This window comes from Vipera ursinii (assembly GCF_947247035.1).
Source record: "Vipera ursinii genome assembly, chromosome: 11".
Taxonomy (NCBI): domain Eukaryota; kingdom Metazoa; phylum Chordata; class Lepidosauria; order Squamata; family Viperidae; genus Vipera; species Vipera ursinii.
Genome location: NC_139524.1, coordinates 13606706 through 13630391, shown reverse-complemented (window position 1 = coordinate 13630391; position 23686 = coordinate 13606706). Strand labels below are relative to the sequence as shown.

At 40.6% G+C, this 23686-nt stretch overlaps 2 protein-coding genes across 4 annotated transcripts in view; both read left to right on the top strand.

The window, feature by feature from the left end:
- TRPM7 (transient receptor potential cation channel subfamily M member 7) overlaps positions 1 to 14042 on the top strand; it is a 53527-nt gene extending 39485 nt beyond the window's left edge. Inside the window, exons 25-40 of one of the 2 annotated variants that reach the window (XM_083371006.1) lie at positions 267 to 399; positions 828 to 1939; positions 3819 to 3895; positions 4386 to 4445; positions 4894 to 4990; positions 5433 to 5503; positions 6298 to 6335; positions 6774 to 6799; positions 7214 to 7264; positions 7354 to 7419; positions 8401 to 8684; positions 9518 to 9600; positions 10034 to 10239; positions 11214 to 11265; positions 11364 to 11470; positions 12105 to 14042. In XM_083371006.1, the coding sequence (XP_083227132.1) occupies positions 267 to 399; positions 828 to 1939; positions 3819 to 3895; positions 4386 to 4445; positions 4894 to 4990; positions 5433 to 5503; positions 6298 to 6335; positions 6774 to 6799; positions 7214 to 7264; positions 7354 to 7419; positions 8401 to 8684; positions 9518 to 9600; positions 10034 to 10239; positions 11214 to 11265; positions 11364 to 11470; positions 12105 to 12235 (2594 nt within the window). In that variant the 3' untranslated portion in view covers positions 12236 to 14042. The remainder of the gene's footprint in view (positions 1 to 266; positions 400 to 827; positions 1940 to 3818; positions 3896 to 4385; positions 4446 to 4893; positions 4991 to 5432; positions 5504 to 6297; positions 6336 to 6773; positions 6800 to 7213; positions 7265 to 7353; positions 7420 to 8400; positions 8685 to 9517; positions 9601 to 10033; positions 10240 to 11213; positions 11266 to 11363; positions 11471 to 12104) is intronic. The other variant, XM_083371007.1, reaches the window with a different exon arrangement.
- Positions 14043 to 14435: 393 nt separating this feature from the next.
- Positions 14436 to 23538, top strand: USP50 (ubiquitin specific peptidase 50). 2 transcript variants are annotated; one of them, XM_083371047.1, is made up of 7 exons: positions 14436 to 14467; positions 16433 to 16633; positions 17714 to 17909; positions 19615 to 19821; positions 21174 to 21316; positions 22009 to 22141; positions 23116 to 23538. In XM_083371047.1, exons 1-7 carry the CDS (start codon positions 14451 to 14453, stop codon positions 23305 to 23307), a joined length of 1089 nt encoding a protein of 362 aa, XP_083227173.1. In that variant the 5' UTR covers positions 14436 to 14450; the 3' UTR covers positions 23308 to 23538. The 2 variants fall into 2 exon arrangements, with proteins under 2 accessions (XP_083227173.1, XP_083227172.1); XM_083371046.1 differs by lacking the exon at positions 14436 to 14467 and having other exon boundaries at positions 15281 to 16633.
- Positions 23539 to 23686: the final 148 nt, after the last annotated feature.

Sequence of the window (23686 nt, the reverse complement as noted above, 5' to 3'; positions counted from 1 at the left end):
TGGATTCATCTCATCTTGAAATCTGTAGACTCTACACAGACTACACCTATCTGTAGAGTGTAGACCAGTGGTAGACAACCTCAGCTCTTTTATGACTCATGGACTTCAACTCCCAGAATTCCTGAGCCAGCATGTCCATGAGTCCATGAGTCATAAAAGAGCCGAATGTTACTGCTTCTCTTGCACTGAGTATCTTGCCTTTTTTTCTTAAGCCTGACAGACTGTTTGTAGACCTTCTAAAATTGGCCCTCTTGTCTGTTCTGTAGAACTGTTTCTAACAGAAGAAGATCAGAAGAAGCTCCATGATTTTGAAGAGTTGTGTGTTGAGATGTATTTCAATGAAAAAGACGACAAATTCCATTCTCGAAGCGAAGAAAGAATTAGAGTCACCTCTGAACGGTAGGCAAATAATTTAACCCACAAAATTCTTTTTTTAAAAAAAAAAAAAAATTTGAAGTAAAAAAATAAGCATTGCTTATCCTAAGGGGAGCTTCCTTTTTTAAAAAAAAATATTCTGTGCTTGCCATTGGTTTTTTTTTTTTTAAAAAAAAAACACCACAGCATGGAAAACTGATATACTGGGCCATTTGTACACAATATAACAGGAAAATCATCTTCGGATGGTGTTAATTGAGAAGGAGGTAAGTCCAGAATAATGGTTCAAGTAGAAATATTCCATGACATCTCTGTGGAAAGTAGCTTTATGCCCACAGATCTCTTCTTTTACGGCAGAATTAAAGTCCTCTGGTTTATAACTTGTAGATGTCTAGTATCTTATCAAAGCATGCCTTAGATCTCTCTCTCTCTCTCTGGTTATTTTTCCCCAGCGTTGAGCAGATGTGCATCCAAATCAAGGAGGTTGGTGACAGAGTCAACTACATCAAACGTTCCTTGCAGTCTCTGGATACGCAGATCGGCCACTTGCAAGACCTTTCTGCTCTCACCGTCGATACGTTGAAAACTCTCACGGCACAGAAAGCCTCAGAAGCGAGCAAGGTCCACAATGAAATCACCCGGGAACTGAGTATTTCGAAACACTTGGCCCAGAACCTTATTGACGATGTTCCCTTAAGATCTTCCATGTGGAGGAAGCACAGTATCGGCAACGTGTTCGGTTCTTCTTTCCCCCAAGGAGGCCTTGAAAACAATAATGCTGTACTGTGCAACATATCTATGCAAGAAGAAAAAGATCCAGGACTCAAGATGACTGGTTTCACCAAGGGGGACGAGTTCAACTTTCCCGAGGCAGGTTCCTCAAGTGGTGCCTTACTTCCAAAAGCTATTTCTCCCACAGAACTTCGTCAAAGAGTACAGGGTATACAAGTAGCCAAATACAGTAATAAAGGTAAAAAGGGCGGCAGTTCTTTAAACAGTCTACCGTATCTGTCATCTTTGTCCGCTAAGTTTTTTGTGAGCACTCCTTCGCAACCCATTTGTAAAAACCAGTCGGGAAGCACCTCAAAGGCGGCGGAGGAGGAGGACATTCTGATCCCAAAGGCTGCCGAAGGAGAAAATACCGTTGAGTTTGGCGCGTTTGTGGGTAAGTATCGCCAGCTGAAACGTAGGCATCCAGCTATGGCTGGGGGTGGCTGCAGAGTTCCACCCCCTGGCTTCATTCGTCTTGCCCCCATCTCCCAAAATTGCGGAGGTTATTTCAACTCCGGATTTATTGAGGACGAAAATGATGCGGCTGCGAAAAGCCTTCCAGACAAAGAGAATGGCCAGGCTGCTTCCAGTTTTGTGAAGACTGTTGCCCGAAGTAAATTACGCTTGTCTATTGCCTACAAAGTCAGAAGTGTTCCTTGTGGTGGATTGAAAAACAGACAGGAAGTTGAAAGGGTAAACAGAAGCTGTCCAGAAATGTCAAGCAAGGACTCCAGTTTAAGTTCCGGTGTCACTGTACATCATCAGAAAGTGTGGATCAAATCTAAACTGCAAGGTTTGATTTACCAAGAATTGTGCGCTGCCTTTTTTTGGATTTTGTGGTACTTTGGGTGCACTCTGTTTTTAATTACCTTGATTTCCTCAAGTTCTCCAAGTGTTCTCTCTCTGTGAAAGCGTAAACTCCATTTTTATATATACATGCATACATACATACATATATATCAATATATATATATATATATATATATATATATATATATATATATATATATATATATATATAAAATATCATATATCATATATATCATATATATATATTAGGTCTTGGCGTATATTCGGGTGTTTTCCTGTGTAGGATTGAGGGTGTCTTGGCGACGTTTTGACAAGGTCCCACTCGTCATCTTCAGGCTGGTGTCTTCGGTTTCGTGCTGCACCGAAGACACCAGCCGGAAGATGACGAGTGGGACCTCGTCGAAACGTCGCCAAGACACCCTCAATCCTACACGGGAAAAGACCCGAACACGCCAAGACGTACATACCTATACCCGTGAAAATCTACGAAAACATATATATATTTACATATATCTGATATGTAGACAATATTTTTCGGACATAATGTTTGTGTCTATCAACTACAAATCAGAGCTTATAATTAGAATAGTGCTGCTCTCAAATGTTCTATTTCTATCTTGATATAAAATATCAAGATATCTATACAAAAATATTGTCAGTTCCATGAAAAAATGTAAAATTCCTTGTACAAATTTCTGCTTCTGTAACGGGGTCTGTTAACTTCTGTTGCTATGTCTGTAACCTGCCAGTGTTTTGTTCACCTTTGACGAACGGGCTACTACAGCAAATTCTCTATGCAAATCAAAATTTAGTATTCTATTTTTTCTTCTTAATAGCAAAAAGGCCCTTAAATTGTGTTACTTAACTTGCATCTTCTTTTAATTGAAAAATCAGAACAAAAACAAAACAGTGGCAAGGTGGTGTTCGTTGAGATATTGGGAAAGAGGTGTACTAACAAAATGTGGAGTTTAGATAATACAGAATTTTTTTCCTTGTAAGTCATTTTTGTTTTGGTGGCTCGTAACTATAATGGTTTATCTTGTGTTGTTAAAAACAATTGATAATATAACCGGGTCACATTTAATTTAAATGTCATTAACCAAGGAAATTTTGGGCCCCTTTGCAAACCTATTGATTGTTGGATGTCAGTTTCCATAAACCACCATTGTAAGTATATCAGTTGGGGAAGGTTAACTTAAATCAGGTGTGTCCCAACTTGTGGCCCCGTGCAGTCCTGGACAGCTAACAATGGACCCCACAAAATTGTAAACTCTTTTAACATTATTGTGTGATTTTACATTGTAAAACTATATGATATATGAGGCCCCAAACAATTCCTCTTCACTCAGTGTGGCCAAAGCAAGCCAAGAGGTTAGACATCCGTGACTTAAATGTTCTGCTGATACATTTAAAATGTACACATAGTAAAAGTTCCTCGTGATAGCTCCCATTTCTACATCACTTCCATCTTTGCCGAGAGCCCAGGCCGTATACATCTTATCTTGAATGGCACAATCTGTACACTTCAAATATAGTCTCTGTATTTGTGGATGGGCAATCCAGTGTATAATGTGGACAGAGCAAGCCATCATTGTTCCTTACATAAGAGTTAGGATAGGTGTATGTTTAAAGTCTGCACACCTGCATGTCAAATAATTTTTACTGAGGGATATTGACATTTTGAAATTTTGATGATATCAAAGTCTGCATTTTCCGCTGAACAGCCCTTAGTAAAAATGTTGCACATCCATGTTACGTACTCCTAGAAAACAAGAAAAGTTATTTTTTAATACAGCGAAGTGGAATGTTATTGTTTTCCTTCTCCCCCCCCTTTTTTTTGCATGGTGATGCTGCTACCAAAGGTCACAGGGACAGCATGGAATTGCAGCGGTTTAAGGAGACACCGATAATGAGTAAAGAGAAAAGTGATAGCATTGAGGTAAGTGGAAGACACCGGAACTGTCCAGCAGTAGATAATTGATGTAGAACTTGGCTGATATGTAAGGAGAGACATAGCCTGTAGGGACAGAATGTGCAAATGCCACTTTTGAAGCACCAGCTGAATTGTAGTTTCAGAAAACAAGCTGTGTGTGTGTGTTTGTGTTTGTGTTTGCTTTAACATCATGCTTGATCCTGGAAAGTGCTTCGATAAATCCCTGTAATTTTCTTGGCAAGATTTTCAGAGGTTATTTGCCATTGGGGCCGTGAAAGAATGGCCCAAGGTGACCTAGCGGGTTTTGTGCAAAAGGCAGGACTACAACTCGCAGCCTCGTGGTTTCTAGTCTGGTGCTTGAAACTACTGTACTAAACTGATTATGGTTGGGTTTTTTTAATCTCTGGATTTTAAATGCACAGACAACTTTTTTTAAAAAAAAGGTTAAAGCCACATCGAAAGTAACTTGAAATGCGGTCCACGTTCCCTTTTATAGGAACAACAGGAAGACTTCAAAAAAGCAATTCTGGAAGGCATGGAGAAAACGAAAGATAAGGTAAAATATTCCAGCTGTTCATTTCTGCACCGAGTGTTGGGTGGCATTGTTCGTATTTTGTTTTTAACACAAGAGCCTTGGTGGTGCAGTGACTAGAATGCAGAATTACAGATTCTGCCCACTGGCAGGAATCCTGACCGACTCAAGGTTGACTCAGCCTTCCGTCCTTCCGAGGTCGGTCAAATGAGGACCCAGATTGTTAGGGGAAATAGGCTGACATTTGTAAAGCATTTAGAGAGGGCTGTAAAGCACTGTGAAGCGCTACATAAGTCTAAGCGCTATAGCTGTTCCTATTTCTAAGAATACGAGTGGAGGATAATAGGAATTCTTGCAAGGTTGGTAGAAGTTGGCATAACTACTGCTAAATGATAGTAGCTACCAAGAAGTGCACCACTGATTTTAGTAGAATACTGATGATCGCTAGAATTGTTTTCTTTTTAATGTACAGGTCAGCAGTAATACAGAAGGCCCTCTAAGACAAGTTAGTTCTTGTGAAGGCTTTAGTGACTATTATAGAAACTCATTAGCTGCAAAATCAGAGCAAAGTAAGTATTCATAAATATTTTCATTTTTAATTGATGAATAGTATAATATCACTGCAAAGTTATAATAGTATTAAATACTGAAAAATTCTATATTCCATTCCATTCCATTCCACTCCACTCCACTCCACTCCACTCCACTCCACTCCATTCCATTCCATTCCATTCTATTCTATTCTATTCTATTCTATTCTATTCTTATTCTATTCTATTCTATTCTATTCCTTAAAATACAGTTCTTAAAATAAAAGTCTGACACTATACTACCCCTATAAGTAGTTTTTTTTTTAGCAAACCATAGACAGCATTGTCCTTATCTTTGAGTTATGTACTTGGATCAATTTAATATTTATTTAAATGTGATCAGTCAATGCTAGATGATAAATCCATCAAAATTATTCAATTGAGTGGAAATCCTAATTGTAAGATCTATTATTTATTTTAGCTCACAATAAGAGCAGAAGAGCATCTACTGAAGAGACTCAAGAGGTAGACTCCAAGGCAGCCTTACTCACAGTGAGTAAAACATAATGCAAATTGTTGTGCTGTGTTTTTCTTGAAAGTTCAAGAGCAGAACCCAAGAATACAAAAGCGAAACTTTTTGGTGATTGACAATAAGTAATACAAGATAATTTTTGCTATTCCTTGCAAAATAATACACATTATCACCCATGGTGTTGATGCTTTTCAAAATGGTGGATATGTCATCTCAAAATGCCTTTAGAATATGCAGGGAAATTTTGACCTCTGTAGTTGTCAGGGAAGGAGCAAACTGAAACAGATCATTGAGTAGAATATTCACAGACCCCATTGGTATGGTGGTTGTTTACACTTTCACTTAAGCATGGGAACATCAGGGGAAAGTTGACAGCAGCATCACAAGAGAGAATCCATCCACTCCGCCTCATGTTTTAAGACTATTGTGAACTGCAATCCCAGGACAGCTCAGGAAATCTAGCATTTGTTGCAGTATGGAGATAACCTTGAAAAAGAAATGCAGTTCCTCAACAACTTTTGGATTCCTTAATTCTTGAGTGTCATCTCTATCTTCCTTATGAAAGAACTTGGGAAAAATAGACAATTGAGTATAGCTGAAATCGTTACAATTGGCCTGCCCCTTCAGCCACTTGGAGCAATTTCAATGATTTGTCCTTGATCAGCAAAACATCATTAGAGAAACCTAACATGACAGATCACACAACAAGAACATGATAACCATATCGCTAGCGTGCTCCTGTGTATCATGGTTTGACATTAAACCCAGCAATTAATCTATGTTTCATGGACTCGTTTCTGGTATTCCTTTCCAGGATTGGTTGAAAGGCCGAACTTCCTACAGAAATGAAATGTAAGTAAACCGTTGTCAGCATTAAAACTTCCTGTACTGAGGTTTACGTTTTATGCCTTTGGTTAGTAACTCTGTGATTGCTAAGGCTATCTTGATTTGATGTATAAGAATTCATACAAGAAAAAGAGCAAATGAGGAAACATGAGAAAAATACAGTTTGGCTACAATATTTTACGCTTGCCAGGTTATGTTAATAGTAGACATGGGTAGCTATAATCATAAATTACATCTTATTTGAAGCCCTATATTCTGAATTGGTTGGTTGGGTTTATAGCCTACATTGCACGGTAGAATACTCCTGTACAGACATTCCCTGTTTTGAGGATATTCTTCCTGAGCAATTTTCTGTTCCTTTAAATAACAATGCAATATGAGAGAACTAAAATCCAAGAAATGTAAATATCACTAAAGTTTTAATGGTATCTCTATTACTTGTAGGTCTTCTGAGGAAGATGCACTGAATGGTAAGTTATTGCTAACAGAGTGCCGTATTTTCAGTCTTGATAATAATTGATAATCATTCAGCTTTAACTGCAGACCAAAAGTATCTCAATAGAAATGTTGGTGGACATTTTATTACCTCAGCTCTTCAGAAAGAAATTTTCTCTTTGTTCTCATTCCATACAAGCCAAGATGAAGTTGTCTTTGTTGGTGTTTAAATTCTCCTCAGTGTTTTTAAACATCATGGGGGTTTTTTTATACAATAAATTTGAGTGTGGTTCACTTTATAACTTGTTAAAGTTTGATGAAACTTTACTTGAAAAGCTTCCTTTTTTGGCGTTACTGTCTTTCTACAAATGCAATACATTTTATTAATTTAATCATGAAGCAAGTATGTACTTGCTTGAAGCAGATATTTACTTATTTCTTTATTTTAGGTATAGCTTCCCCTTTCAAACCCATTATTGATACCACCTACTACTATTCAGGTCAGTCTCCTAACCTCCTGAAATGAAATAAAAAGTTAAAAGCAGTGTCATGCCTAATCTACATCCGATTGCCTTGTCTTTCTCTACAGCTGTGGAGAGAAATAATTTGATGAGGTTATCACAAAGCATACCATTCACTCCAGTGCCTCCGAGAGGTAAGAATTTTCATTTGTTCATTTCAAGTTTTTTTTTTAGATGACCTTTCATCAGGTCAAAACAGGCCTGGCAGACATAATGATTTAGATAATATAGCATTTAAAACCCAAGAAAACGAATAAGGCCCTAAAATCAGACAAGAGTGATATAAAAGAGCAAATAGAATGTCAGCAGGTTAAAGGATCGTGCAAACTAAAATGCCTGAGTAAATATAGTTTGTCTTCACTGGCTACCAAAAAGATTCTAACATTGGTGGGGTTTTTTTTTTTAGGGAATGTGGCCTCATACCAGGAGGTTTCCTGATATAAAATCAATTTCTGATAAAGAGACCACTAACACCCAGGGATAGGGCCTTCTCAGTGGGGGCGCCTGCCCTTTGGAACCAGCTGCCAGTGGAGCTGAGGACTGCCCCCGACCTCTGTTCATTCTGCCGGGGCCTGAAGACCTGGCTCTTCGAGCTCTCTGGCCCAGGCTGAGGATTAATCTTATTTTAACGGGTTTTATTTATGTAGGGACAAATATAATTTTTTTAAATTAGTTTTTAACTTTTGTATCTTGGTTTTTTAATCACCCTGTAAACCGCCCTGAGTTCTTCGGGAAAGGGCGGTATATAAATGTAATAAAATAAATAAAATAAATAAATAAACTATGCTTATTGTATTTTACCATGAAATTTGCACAAGACAGACGAGCGCCATGTCTTCTTCCTTTCCTCCCTCCCTTCTTTGTCCTTTTTCGGATTCTTAACAGGAGATTTGAGTCACAGGAGATGAAAATCTAAAAGCAAATGTTATACTGTAATGTTGATTTCATGAATTTATATTTGTCCTTTGCTGATCTGGTCAAGATGAGCTTTAGATTTCCTTTCTCCCAGGCAAGGCTTACCTTGGATAGGTTAGTCACTGACCCATAAGGCCATTCCATTAAAATTCTCTTATACTTAACCCGTATTTTTTAACTTTGTTCTGGTGACATCGCAGGAGAACCAGTCACTGTGTACCGTCTGGAAGAAAGCTCTCCCAGCATTTTGAACAACAGCATGTCTTCCTGGTCTCAGCTGGGTCTCTGTGCCAAGATCGAATTCCTGAGCAAGGAGGAGATGGGAGGGGGTCTGCGACGAGCCCTCAAGGTGGCTTGCACTTGGTCTGAGTACGACATTCTGAAATCAGGTCATCTTTACATCATCAAATCGTTTCTCCCTGAGGTTGTCAATACCTGGTCAAGCATTTACAAAGAAGACACAGTGTTACACCTTTGCTTGAGAGTAAGTCGTCGTACTTTTGCTCAGAAAGGGCAAATGCTTGCCATTACCACAGAGGCCAAAGCCAATGCTTTAGGGTTTTCTGTTTGCGGTTTCTTTCTCCTCCTTCGTTCTTTTTTTCCCTTCTGTTTTCTTTCCTGCCAAAGGCGCCTCCGTTCTCCTCTGCTAAACGTCGCGTACCCTTTAGTGGAGTCAGCCTATATCCAAGCTAGTGCTTTCCGTGTGCAGGTAATCCTCGAGTTACGACCGCAGTGGATCCCAGAATTTCTGTTGCTAAGCGAGACGGTTGCTGAGTGGATTTTGCCCCATTTTGCCACTTTTCCTCCCACGGCTGTTGAATGAATCACTGCAGTTGTTCAGTTAGTAACGCGGCTGTTAAGTGAATCCAGCTTCCCCATTGACTTTGCTTGTCAGGAGTTCGCAAAAGGGAATCACACCACACAGACACACCCACACCCACACCACTGCAACTGTCATAAGTACATGCCAGTTAGCAACCGTCCAAATTTTGATCGTGTGTCCAGTCACTTTTTAAAAAAATGCTTGTTGTAACTTTGAACAGTCCCTAAACAAATGGTTGAAAGTCAAGGACAACCTTTAATCTTACATGATGGTTCTAGAAGTATTCTTTTTTCCCCTTCAAATTAACAAAGCCACTTGTAGTTGCTCTCTAGTTCACAGTGGCAAACGTAACTCAATCGTGTCAACACACACAGATGTGTATGTTATGTGTACCTTACGTGAATATGTGGCACAGAAAATGTCTGTTAAAAGATTTAAATATGGTTGGGAGGCGCTTTTTTGTGCTACAAAAGTGGATTTCTTATCCCACCTAGGAAATTCAGCAGCAACGGGCTGCACAGAAGCTCACTTTTGCCTTCAATCAGATGAAGCCCAAATCAATTCCATATTCTCCGAGGTAAATCTTATGATGTCTTCTCCATATTAAAAACCTTCGTATTTTCATTTCTAGACTAAATTATGTAAGGAGTAAGGTAAGGATTCCTTAATCTCTAGGCCAGAGATGGTGGATTTAATTGCTTGCTGTCTAGATGCAGAAAATTGTTTACTTGGATGCAGAAAATAGTAGATTATGCTCATCTACAATAACTGCTGCTGCCAGCTGTTGCTTGTTTGTGTGTGTGTGTGTGTGTGTGTGTGTGTGTGTGTACAAACAGAACAGATTTCTAGAAAAATATACCCAAATGACTAATTTAATTCTCCTGGATATTAAACAAATAACTAATGTATTAAGGAGGATTTGGATCTGTGATACTCCCTTTTTTTTTAGTTGTGTGTATGCGGGGAAAATGAGCTTTTCCCTCAAATTACTTATACTGTTTCCTCACAAGGTTTTTGGAAGTTTTCCTCTTGTATTGCCACTCCGCCGGGCAGTGGTTTGCCGTCGAAGAATGCATGACTGGAGAATTCAGAAAGTACAACAACAACAATGGGGATGAAATCATCCCAACCAACATGCTGGAGGAGGTCATGCTGGCTTTCAGCCACTGGACGTACGAATACACGCGCGGAGAGCTGCTAGTCCTCGATTTGCAAGGCACGTTGACATTTGTTCCTTCTAGCTTTATGTACAGAAAGACTGTGCCAGCCTACTTCCTTCTCGTGACGTTAAATGTTCCAGGAGAACTTTTTATCTTTTCCTTCTTCCTCTTTATTGTTTCTTTAAAAGAATCTTTTAAACCATCATAAATATGAGCCAGGGGCCAAGTGGTCTGAATTTCGATCACGTGTCCACGGGGAGGCTGCAACGGCCGTAAATGTGAAAAATGGCCATAAGCCACTTTTTTTTCAGCGCTGCTGTAACTTCTAATGGTTACTACGGTGAGTGAACTGTTGTAAGTGGAGGACCACCTGTAACGCTTAGGCAAAAACCTGCTATTCAGCAGTTGAGAGAAAGCAAGGCTGGAGAGGTGCTTCTTGACATTAATTTTTTTTTTTAGATCAGATAACCTTTATTGAAGGGACGCGGTGGCTCAGTGGGTTAGGACGCTGAGCCTGTCGATCAGAAGGTCAGCAGTTTGGTGGGTCGAATCCCGAGTGCCGTGTAGCAGAGTGAGCGCCTGTTACTCGTCCCAGCTTCTGCCAACCTAGCAGTTCGAAAGCACGTAAAAAATGCAAGTAGAAAAATAGGGACCACTACGGTGGGAAGGTAACAGCATTCTGTGCGCCTTTGGCGTCTAGTCATGCCGGCCACATGACCACGGAGACGTCCTTGGACAAGCGCTGGCTTCTTCGGCTTTGAAACGGAGATGAGCACCGGCCCCTAGAGTCGGAAACGACTAGCACGTATGTGCGGGGGAACATTTACCTTCACCTTTAACCTTTATTGTCATTTTTGTCCTGTGGGCACAACAGCACACATTAAAAATGAAATTTAGTTGCTTCCTCTCAAAGTGTACACGTACACAACACCCATTTAAAACATGCTATGTGCAAATAGGGTGCTTGGCTTGGCCCTTCCCTCTTTTGCAGAAACGATCACCATTATAACTTTTGCTCTTTCTTGCAAAGGTGTTGGAGAAAACCTGACCGACCCTTCCGTAATAAAAGCTGAAGAAAAAAGGTAAGTTTGCTTAAAGGTTCTTCTTCCTATGGCGTAGGAGGCAGCGGTCCTCTTGTGCCTGTAAGGGATTTTGAAAGGAAACCCATTTTGTTTTCAAGGTCAAGCGATATGGTATTTGGTCCTGCCAACTTGGGAGAGGATGCCATTAAGAATTTCAGGGCTAAGCATCACTGCAACTCCTGCTGTAGGAAACTTAAACTCCCAGGTAAACGAAATGCTCTATTTAAAGGACAGGAACTTCTCCCTCGCGGCTCCTTTTTCCTATAGAAAAGAAACGTAACACCTCTGTGGTTGCTCCAAGCGAGGGTAGAACTCACTTTGATCATTTTGTCGTGATTTTCTGCAACACAATCGATAACGTTGAGGTTAAAAAAAAAAAAGAGAGCTCCTCAAACTCCCATCTAAAATCTCAAGGATCCCCCCCCTGCCGCCCTTGGCATCGCTGTCTTCTCCATTGTGAGCCTCAAGAGTGTCATCTTTTAGGTGTGGCTCCTGGCCACAGATAGGTTGAGCTCTCCTTCATACCGAGGCTGAATTCTTCCTGGCAAATTTGGCCATCTCGCAACAGGTGACAAAAGAGCCAAACCAAAGCTTGCCGCTGTCTCGTTTTAATGTCTTGCATCTTTTCTAAGATGAAGTGCTAGTTAGGCAATCTGGCATGGAGAATCAGTAAAGTGTAGTATTGCTGCTATGGGGAAGGAAAAAAAAATGTCCAGAAAGCGTTTACTAGTGGGCACACACAGATTTCTTTTTCATTGATAGTAATTTAGGCTCCTTTCCTTCTCTTCCCTCCCTTCTCGGCAAATGGCTCTTTGTTTTTTATCTTTATTCTTTGGCAGATTTGAAAAGAAATGACTACACACCTGATAAAATCCTGCTGCCTCAAGAAGATTCCCCAGAGCTAAATATTCAGCCCGGGAGCTGCACCAAAGAATCCAACTCAACTGGTTCCAGACACTTGATGCTGTAACGAAATACACCCTGGCTTTTTACCAAACGCTTGCAACGGTCGGTCGGGTCCCAGTGCCCCTGCTTCTCCCTGCACTGGCTCCGGCCCTGGGAAGGAAGCTGACCCGTAGTTTAAGAAGGGGTTCTTGTGAAATACGGGCATAGCCTTCAGAGGAAGAGCTGGCAAGCTGTCAATTTATTCTCCAAGTTCCTTTTTCCAAGGTGGAGTCGAATTAAGTATTTATGAAGTAGCTTTTTTTAAAGAAGCATTTTAGCGGAAGGAATAAACTGTCCATTTTATTATCTTGGTCTGCGGAGGGGCTCTCTCTCTCTCTCTCTCCCCCCCCCCCTTGGCCCCTTCATGCTGTAGTGCAATACGTGTCCATGACCAAAATAACATTTTGGCTTTTCAGTGGTCCTAAGGCAGAGGGTGTTCCAGGTTATTGGCAGCTGGTTTCTGTCAATCTGACCAGAGAAATGGGAGAGAGAGAGAGCTGCCACCCCCTGCTCCATTGCCAAAGGGTTCTTTGACACATCTCAGGGGGTCCCGAAGTTGCTCTCTGGACAGTGTGCCATGTATGTTTTATGTGGCTGAGTTGGGAACAAGCTGCTCCTAAGAACATCGATCATTGTGCCAGTAAGCTTTGAGCTACAAAGGGGGGGGGAAGACCTCTGGTTTCTCGCCCCCCCCCCCTCCCCAGACGTGCAATGGCCTTGTCTCCTGCATCAGGATTCACCCACTGAAGCATGGAGCCAGTTTGCATGGGATGGATTGTATGTAATGAATTCCCCCCCCTCCCTTTTTAAAATCAAACCGATACACATTTCAATTTTATTAAGGCACTGTCTATGAGTAGGAAAAGTAGAAGCCAGATTTGGAAAGAGGGTGTGTGTGTGTGTGTGTGTGTGTGTGTGTGTGTGTGTGTGTGTGTGTGTGTCGGGGGGGTGTATGTTAATCACAGCGGCAGAAGAAAAAATAGTATAAGATCTGGTTTGGGATAAGAAGTTGTCTTTGTGAAGTGAACAAGTGTTCTCGAAACCTACCGGCTGCTTCATTAATGTTGCCTTCCAAAGATCTTCTCAACCTGTACACAGAACCTGAATGTACACATGGATTTTAGGACTTTTTCCCAAGTTACCCCTGCAGCGTGCCTTCCTGTACTGCTGGGAAATATCCAACATTTCAGATGATGCAGACAGAGTCTTCTTTGGGACTTCTTGCTACGTCCGTTTTTTGTCCCAGCTTTCAGCGAGAAGCAAAGTCGACGCAGAGTAGAACCAGCCGTGCCTGGCAACTTTTTGAGATATTGAAAGAAGTGTGTTCTGGTTCTGGTGACATGCCAGAAGAGCCCTTCAGTTGTATTTGCTATTCTGTGAGAGTGCATCTTTTATGTTATCTATGGGACTTATTTAAAAGAGAGAGAGAGAGAAAAATAGGATTGAATTTACATTATGTATTGTACGGGAGATTGCAATGCAACTTTATGCCAATAAAATGTAATTTACCTGTCCAAATTTGTTGAAAATTCAACAAGAACCTCTTTGTCCAATTAAAGTTTCATGCTGCAAGGTTTTGTTTTGTTGTTGTTAAATAGGTACTAATTGTAATTTTTAATTAAAAGGCATCATAACGCTTAGTAATTCTTTTTTTTAAAAATTTGTAGTGTATCTTATAGATACAGACGTTAAGGCACGAACACAATAGCTGTTTAAATGGTGGTTTATGTCGCTGGGGGAGGAAATAAATAATGTATTAAAGCTATAAAACTGTATACATTTTATATATCAATAAATCTTTAAACAATCCCAAATAAATTTATTCTTGTTTAGACTGCTGACCTCTTTCCTTCTTTGAATGGCCTGAAAGGGGAATGCAAAAGAGAAATTTTATTGATTTGGGAATTGTTTGGGCTCTGTAATCAATAGTGGCCTATAACAAGGGCATTCATGGCAGCTTAGTCAAAGCTGCTGAAACTTTCAAGACGTCGTAGGGTGTTAGTCACAGAAGCTAGTGCAGCCATCAAAGTGTTTATTTTTTGTTCTGGTTTCTTGAGAAATCAAATCATGACTACTAATTGAGGAACAAGGAGTGGCTTAAAAGTTGTCCGTGTTGTTTGCTAAAGTTCTGCCTTGCTATAAAGCCCAAAATAAGGTAACATCTGCTTAGGAGAAAGTAGGAAAAAAATGCTGGAAGGAGAAAGCTGTATCGATGAAGCTTTTTGAGTCCACGGAAACCAATGTCTCTGTGGTTCAGGTATGCTGTGTATGAAATAAATCAGCTCCTGGAAAGCAATTGACTAGAATTGTGAACTAGGGATTCCGGAATCACTGGGTGTTGTATTTTGTTAGAAATATCCCAATGGCGTTGCCTAGCAACAAGGTAGAGTATATTTATGATGCCAGAAGAATCCATATTGAAACATCAGGAAGAACTGCAAATAGTCAAAGGGACAGACCCTTATGTTTGGGGGCAGCCCTCCTGAACTGCGAGTAAGATGAAACCATCTGATTATTGCACCAGAAAACCCAGAAACCAAGCATCAAAATGAAGAGGAGGTGGTAAATTGGCTCCCCTGAAACTTGAAGTATTCAAGCATTGCTTTGTCTCCTTGCAAGCCAGCTGATGGCTTCCAGGTCAACAAATATGCCAGAAGAATTCAATATATATTATCTTCTGTGAGTTTTTTTTGTTTCTAATTAATTACTATCTAGTGACTAAGAAGGGACGCGGTGGCTCAGTGGTTTAGGACGCTGAGCTTGTCGATCAGAAGGTCGGCAGATTGGCCGGTCGAATCCTGAGTGCCGCGTAACAGAGTGAGCGCCTGTTACTCGTCCCAGCTTCTGCCAACCTAGCAGTTGGAAAGTACGTAAAAATGCAAGTAGAAAAATAGGGACCACTACTGTGGGAAGGTAACAGCGTTCCGTGCACCTTTGGGCGTCTAGTCATGCCAGCCACATGACCACGGAGACGTCTTCGGACAAGCGCTGGCTCTTCGGCTTTGAAACGGAGATGAGCACCGGCCCCTAGAGTCGGAAACGACTAGCACGCATGTGCGGGGGAACCTTTACCTTTACCTAGTGACTAAGAGATGAAGGGGAGGCTATAGAGAAATCTTACCTTTGGTTTATTTGGGGGGAGATCTGGATGATGAATGACTGCAGGAATTGGATATGTCTACTTCAACAAAGAGAAGGAGGCAACATGATAATGGTCTTCCAATATTTGAGGAGCTGTCAGAGGAAAAGGGGTCATCCTAGTCTTCAAGGCACCTGAAGGCAGCTACAAGAAGTAACGGATGGAAACCTATCAAGGAAAGATCCAACTTAGAACTAAGGAGAAATTTCCTGACAGTGAGAACAATTAAATCAGTGGAACGGTTTCCTTCCAGAAGTTCTGGGTGCTCCATTACTGGAGGTTTTTAAGAACAGATTGGATGGCCATTTGTCCAGAGTGATACAGGGTATGTTGCTTGAGCAGGGGGTTGGATTAGAAGACCTCCAAGGTCCCTTCCAACTTTGTATTCTGGTGTTGACTCCTAGATCTTACAGATTTTGCACTACTTTCCATAAATTGTGAAGCTGAACTGAAAATGTGTTAAGTCAGTGTGGTAGGAAAATTAAAAATACAGGCAGGCAAGCTAGCATTATTAGGCAATGTCTTCTGTATAGTTTGTGGATTGATATGACCCAGGAAAAGTCTGTTATTGTTTATGTTATATATTTTTTCCTGTATGGATGAGAACTGGAAGTCCCCCACCCCTAAATGATGATAATCCTAGTTTGGCTTGGGCAGCTTTGAACATGTTTGATTTCAGCACCAACTGGCTCATTTAATTCTCATGTGCTTATTGTATCAACCAAACAACTTCCTTGTCCTATATTCAGTTCCTTGTTGACTAGGAGACTGATTAATTTATACAAACTGGAACAAAAACTCATAAATAGAAGATTTAGTTCATGTTAGGACGTGAGCCAAAAAAAAAAAGCTTGTTTGAAATTGTACGTGTTCACTTTGAGAGCGGGCAACTAAATTTCATTTTTGGTGTGTGCTGTTGCGCCCACAGTAAAAAAATGACAATAAAGATTATCTTATCAATTGTTTGGCTATCTAGGAAACTCATTAACTGATAGAAATTGGAATGGAAACACTTGTAAATAAATATTTTTGTTCATGCTGGGACTCAAATTTCTTTCACAATTGTTTGGCTTGGAACTACAGCAAGAGTGCCTTTCCCTGGCAGCCTTCAGAAGAGTCTATGGATATATCCAGAGATGACACAAACCCACAATACCAAGGACTTACCGGCCTGCGTAATTTAGGCAACACATGTTATATGAATGCTGTAATTCAGTGCCTTTGCAGTGTATCCCCGTTGGTGGAATATTTCCTCTCTGGAAAATATATAGCCTCGTTAGACAAGTAAGTGGATTGCTTTGTTATGCAAGAATGTTCTTTAGGACGTTGCTCACTATTATTAAGCTAAAGATAATTTCTTTTTCCCTGAAGCCACAAAGTTCCATAGGAATTAATTCACAAGTCTCCTGTTTGAGATTGCCGTCTTTATGAACACTTTGTTATTAATGTATGGACCATGAATTTATCTCAAGCAAGCTTTGGACTAATCTCTTTTTTGAAGGAATATGGGAAAGTGGTTCTAAATAGAGAGAGGGACAGAAAGTTTAATTAAAAAGCAAGTAAGACATTTCTTTTGACCTGTGAATTTAATACAAAGAAGCAGTTTCCATAATTTTTACATTGGTTCTCAACGTACGAAGATATTTAACATGCATGGTTTGAACAGAGGGACTCATCTCTGTTCCAGGAAGTCTGGAGTAATGCTGACTACATGTAGTATCATGAGCAAGTTAATTGCTATCTCATACTATTTCAAAATTCAACGGTGTCAGAAAGAAATCTTCTGTCACTCTACCCAGCAGTGTTCCTCAACCTTGGCTACTTTAAGCTGTCTGAACTTTGGTTCCCAGAATTCCTCAGCCAGCATGACAGGTTGGGCAATTCTGGGAGTTGAAATCCACGCAAATTAAAGCTGCCAAGGTTGAGGAAGTCCTAGAGAAGCACATGTGGAAATTACAAGGTGATCTATAATGAGGCTAGAAAATAGCGATGCTCATAATGGTAATGGTAGTAAATCAAGTCATATCATTATTGATTAATTTTTTTTTTGTAAAAAAAAAATCAAGACGGAAAATATAGAAATTGAACAAAGCTGCTTGAACAGTTGGCATCTAGCCTGATTGGCTGAGCCTGCAAATACATAATCCTTCCAGTGTTTTTCTGTTGGTTGATCCATTTCTTCAACATGGTTTTCAAGCCTTGATGGTGGCGGGTGGGGGAGGGCATTGGCTGGGAGACCAGCGGGTTTCCTTGAGTAGGTGGTTGGCCCAGTGAGGACATACTCAGTGTAGATGAGCCAAGGTTTGATCCAGCAAGGTGTGGGTAATATTGTCACGTTCTTATATATGCTACCTATTTTCTAAGGGAGAATGGAGAGATTGCAACAGCCTTTGCCTACCTGATGAATGACATGTGGCTTGGGGACTTTGACTGCGTCTCTCCAGAGGTTTTTAGATTGGTCATTGGTGAACGATACCCTGCCTTCATCAAGAAAACCCAACAGGATGCTCAAGAGTTTCTGATCTATGTCTTGAATGAACTTCATGAAGCTCTCAAAAAGGTAAAGAGCGTTTGTCTTTTATGGAAGTTGTTGTGGTTAGCTGTGAAGTTGTGTCCGACCCATCGCAACCCCATGGACAACATTCTTCCAGGCCTTCCTGTCCTCTACTGTCTTCTGGAGTTCATTTAGGCTCACGCCTACTGCTTCAGGGACTCCATCCAGCCACCTCATTCTTTGTCGTCCCCTTCTTCTTTTGCTCTCAACCTTTCCCAGCATGAGGCTCTTCTCCAGTGAGTCATTCCTTCTTATTAGGTGGCCAAAGTATTTGAGTTTCAACTTCAGGATCTAGCCTTCTAAAGAGCAGTCAGGGTTGATCTCCTCTAGGACTGACCGGTTTGATCGCCTTGCAGTCCAAGGGACTCGCAGGAGTCTTCTCCAGCACCAGAGTTCAAAGGCCTCAATTCTTTGGCACTCAGCCTTTTTTATGGTCCAACTTTCACTGCCATACATTGCAACAGGGTTATGGAAGTTAGGCAACCTTGAAAGAAGGAATATGTAACACGCCAAGCTTGGAAAAAGTTTTTACATCTAGAGGGAGAATGCTGATCAGCCAAATCAGGCATAATTAACCCTGGATATCTTTTGCTTCTAGTACTACGGTACCAAACACTGAGTTTTTTCTGCTCTCCTATTTTAATTTCTGTCTTTCAGCAAGTCATGTTTTGCTGATTCATGTGTTGAGAAGGTTAAAGCATGGTTTGAATAACCTACAGGATTTTTGCAGGATGTCAAAATCCTGTTCGATGATGGTTTCGATCATAGTTTGAAGGCATAATAAACTATTGTCTGTCCAATGCTGTATGTACATGGGGCTTATCCGTGTAATATTGTGATTTGGAATTTGGTTTAAAGAACCAAACAAAGGAAAGAAAGAAAAGAAAAACAATGCCAATGCTACAGAAAATATATCCTTAATAGCCATTTGTTGTATATATAAACTACTGGAGTATATGCCATGCCATGTTTTGAACCTGTTCATAACATATTTCCATATGGAGATTTTAATCCTTTTTTGTACGAAATGGCGATATCCTTTCCCCCCCTTAATCTGTAGGGTATTTCACATTTCAAGTTATGGGTGTCAATATATGCCTATTTAACTCATTGGGTGGTTTGGGTTTGTTCAAAACCAGATTTTGACTCCTGGGGGTTTTCTAGAAAACACTTCTGCAAGGGATTTGCCACTGCTTCCTTCCTAGGGCTGAGAGAGTGTCTGGCCCAGAGCCTCCCAGTTGGCTTCCATGCCTAATGGAGGCCGATAACTCGGGTTTCCCCAGTCCTAATCCACGGTTTTTTGTTGAACTCATTGTGAAGTTATCATGGTGAATCTGAAATATATTACTGCATTACACTTTTAAAAAGTCAGCACTTGAGGATGAAAGCATAAAACGTTTAGCTTTGAATTGGTGCAGTAGCAAGTGAGTACTTGTAGGAGATGTAGCGGAACCTGGGGGCGGAGCTGAAAGAGTGATCAGCCTAGAATCTCTATGTAGCCATAAATGAACAAAGTCCAACCCCGCTAGAATTCCATTGGCCCATCCTTTTCTGAGACTCCAAGCCACTGCCAACCATTGGTTGAGAAGATTCCCGTGCATTGGCATGAGTAGCAACAAAAAATCAGTTTGATTGAACTTTCACGGGTGGACCTGGTCTTTTGCGCCTGATGGACATTGTCTGACTTTTCCATACCATTTGTCTTCTGTAGACAAATAAGAAAAAAAACCAGGGAAGCTCATCGACTGCTTGGGAATCCAGGAGTTGCCTTAGCGAATGCTCCATTATCACCCGACTTTTCGAAGGACATCTTAGCTATGATATCATGTGTTTGGAATGTCAAACCACTACATACAAAACTGAGATCTTCACCGTGCTATCTCTACCCATACCTTATGAATCGGAGTGCTCCCTTGAGGTACTGGCTTTTCTCCAGGGATGAAAACCGTCCCTATTCAGTTGTTTTAAACAAACCACATATGGCGTAATCTAGTGGGTTAGTGTGGTGCCGTTGTTTTGTATGTCACAGCATTGTTTGTTTTTTATTAATTTTTAAAATTCCTCTTTTACCCTGATCTATGAAGATCAGGTATGTGTTCTGCTCAGAGTCAAGAGTGATTGGAAGGGAGGGCAAGAGGGAAAGGAGAGGGGAAGAGAGGGGAGGGGAAGAAGGGGAGGGGAGGGGAAGAGAGGGGAGGAAGGGAAGGGAGGGGAAGAAGGAGAGGAGAGGAAAGGGGAGAGGAAAGGAAAGGAAAATATATTCATTCTTCCATCTGCAATCTGATCCTAAGAAGTGATGATGTTGATATTACCTAAGAAATCTAACACATATATACAGTGCTTTTTTTGTAAAAGAAAAAGGTGCCATACAACTTGCCTTGCCTACCCTACAAGGTTCCGTCCAAAAAAGGTGCCGGAACTCCGTTCTGAGCATTCTATGACAAAAAAGCCCTGCATATATATGTATATATATATAAATTAAAGAGGGACGCGGTGGCTCAGTGGGTTAGGATGCTGAGCTTGTTGGCAGTTTGGCTGGTCGAATCCCGAGTGCCGTGTAACAGAGTGAGCGCCTGTTACTCGTCCCAGCTTCTGTCAACCTAGCAGTTCGAAAGCACGTAAAAATGCAAGTAGAAAAATAGGGACCACTCTGGTGGGAAGGTAACAGCGTCTAGTCATGCCGGCCACATGACCACGGAGACGTCCTCGGACAAGCACTGGCTCTTCTGCTTTGAAACGGAGATGAGCACCGGCCCCTGGAGTCGGAAATGACTAGCACGCATGTGCGGGGGAGCCTTTACCTTTTACCTTATATAAATTAAATGGAGGAAGTAGCATGCTGTGCTACAAATGCCGAACTTTCACCTATGTTTATTCGCAGGACCAGTTCTAGGCTTTGTGGGGCATGCTTAGAAAATAAAAGTGGTAGGAGGGGCATAGCAGAGCTTTGTTCTAGCATGTGCTTGCTTTTCTAAAACAAAAGAAGGCAACCTGGGACATTATGTGGGGCCAACCTCAGTAGTGTAGAATACCAACTGAAGGGCATTTTATGATGGGGTAAGTTAATCCAATGAGACCTTCACATGGAACGATGAGAAGCTTGCCAGACTTCAGCTATGTCCACCGACTAGCAAAAAAAAAAAAAAGGCTACTTGTGTTAAACGTTGAATGCAATGCACCCTTTCAAAGATAATCAGTGTAGGATTTCATTGCAAGCATGTAATCCCTGTAATTAATTATGCCTCTTTCCCAAACTCCTTTCTTCTGCAGGAATGTCTGGATTGCTTCTTTCAGCAGGATGTGTTGACCTGGAATAACCAGATCAACTGCTCCTGCTGTGGGATCAAGACAGATGCTGCAGTGAAAGCCAGCATAGCCAAAGCACCCAAGATGGTCATCTTCCACTTAAAGAGGTAGGCGTTTTTTTTCTTCATGGGCTGACTTGCATAATATCCGTTCTGCTAGAATAGATTGCTTACAGATGCTGAAAGTATCTCAGTGGCAGAGTTTGACTAGTTAGGAAGTTGTTGACAACTTAACAGGACAGAAATTGGACCTCATTAGATCAATAAAAAAGCAGATTAAGGAGAGATTTCGGCACTTAGCAGAATAACAGAATTGGAAGGGACCCAGAATAGAATAGAATAGAATAGAATAGAATAGAATAGAATAGAATAGAATAGAATAGAATAGAATAGAATAGAATAGAATAGAATAGAATAGAATAGAATAGAATAGAATAGAATAGAATAGAATAGACAGAGTTGAAAGGGTTGTCCAATCTCTTCTTTAAAACCTTGAGTTGGAGCATCCATCTTGATATCTCTCTCACTGTATTTTATTTGAAAGATTAGAAGCTGCTTCTATTTCTGTCAAAGAAAACCATTCAAACTCCTCATCATCAAAACCAGTGTTTTTTTCATGTAGTATTTTTTTTCTGCACCTCAGAAATGAAATTTATTAAAACCAGAACTAGATGCTAGTCTGGTCTCTGTTTATTTCTACCCACTTCTTCCATTATAAATATGACTCTAAACAATATACCAAGATGATTCAAAAAACCATTTCTATTGTACTATTGATCAAGATCGTACTTTATTTTCAGATTTGACTGTCAAGGCAGTTACAAAAAGAAACTTAAAACTGACATCTACTATCCTTTAAATAACCTGGATTTGTCTCCTTATATATATCCACTTTTTCGGAAAAATCCAAAATACTACTTATTTGCTGTAGTGGTAAGTGACACATAGAGGATTCTAGTGTTTTTCCAGGATAACATTTCAGTTATCTGTATGCAAGAATGTTCACTTCCTGAAAATTAATAAAGGCGGGATAAAAATGAATAGACAGTAAGAAAACTTGAGTTTAGTAAAATAATTTTATTCAGTAACCAGAAAGGATGAATGTATGGTGCTATTGCTTGAGCAGATTGTCAGCAAGCTTTGCCTAGGGATGCAGCCAAGAAAAAAACTTTAAGTGGTAGAAGATCCAATTAAATAAATTAAATAAAGATGTTATAAAAACAAAATAGCAAAATGCTTTCCAAATTACAGCTGTAAGGTGCAGATGTTTACTATCAGTTTTTATTCAGGATAACTCTCTTATTGGAGAAAAAATAGACGTGGGTGGGTGGGTGAGAACGGAAGGAAACATATGTGCCTAAAACAGATTATTAGAGGGGACAGCAATATTCCGATCCACACTTCATGCTGGATGGCTTTCCCAGATATGCTTTTCAATGAAGAAAAGTTAATTCTTTTAAAAAAGTCACTTTCAGGTTTTCCATACTGGTCACACAACGTTTACAGCAAACAAAAACAAATCCATCTCTACCACTTTGTCCTTATGACAGAATTCATATGCAACATGACGTAAAACCTTTGCACATCCATACCTCGTACAAAGAGCTGGGCGAAGCTTGTTCTCCATAACAGTAGAAGGCGTACTGTAGTTAATCAGTTAAATTTGACTCTGAATTACAGTGTGTGCGTGTGTGTGTCTCACTGCACAACTAATAAATATATGTTGAAAAATGGACACTGTAGGGCTGGGGAGTCAGAAACAAATCTCCACTTTACCGATTTTTGGGACCACCTCCCTCCAAAAATGATAGTGATTATTCAACTAAGGAGATGAGGCCCATATTGCTGCCTTGAGTGGCTTGAAAGAAACCTTTCCTTGGTAAATTTGAAATGTGTTATTGTTGCAGAATCATTTTGGAGATCTGGACGGTGGCCATTACACGGCATTCTGCAGACACACTCTTAGCCAAAATTGGTACGACTTTGACGATTCCCAGATCAAAGCCATCCCAGAATCCTCTGTGCAAACATCTGCTGCCTACCTTCTGTTTTATAGCAGTCAAGCTTTCTCGGCGCCCGTAAAGAACCAAAATGCCTAGGAGAACCAAGTCGTAGGTTCCAGTGGCCACACCGAGTTGGCCTATTCTTTGGTTGTCATTCAGGAACAACTGCATTTTTTCCCCACGTGTCTTTGGATTGTACTGATAGGAGTGAGCTAGAAGCTGGCCCTTCCAAGCCACTTTCTTTCAGTGAAAAGAACGCTACTCGGCGAGCCTTACACAAAAGGTGACACGACACCTGCAGTTAAATAAATTCTTCTTGGACAGCCAGACTTGAGTGTTCATTATTATTGCAGAATCCACCGAGAACTAGATGCCTCCTCCTGCTGATTACATTTCTGAACGGATTATACATTGCCGAGTGAAGCTCCTAAGTTTGCCAGCCTTCTGATTAAAAAAAATAAATTGTGTACTATTT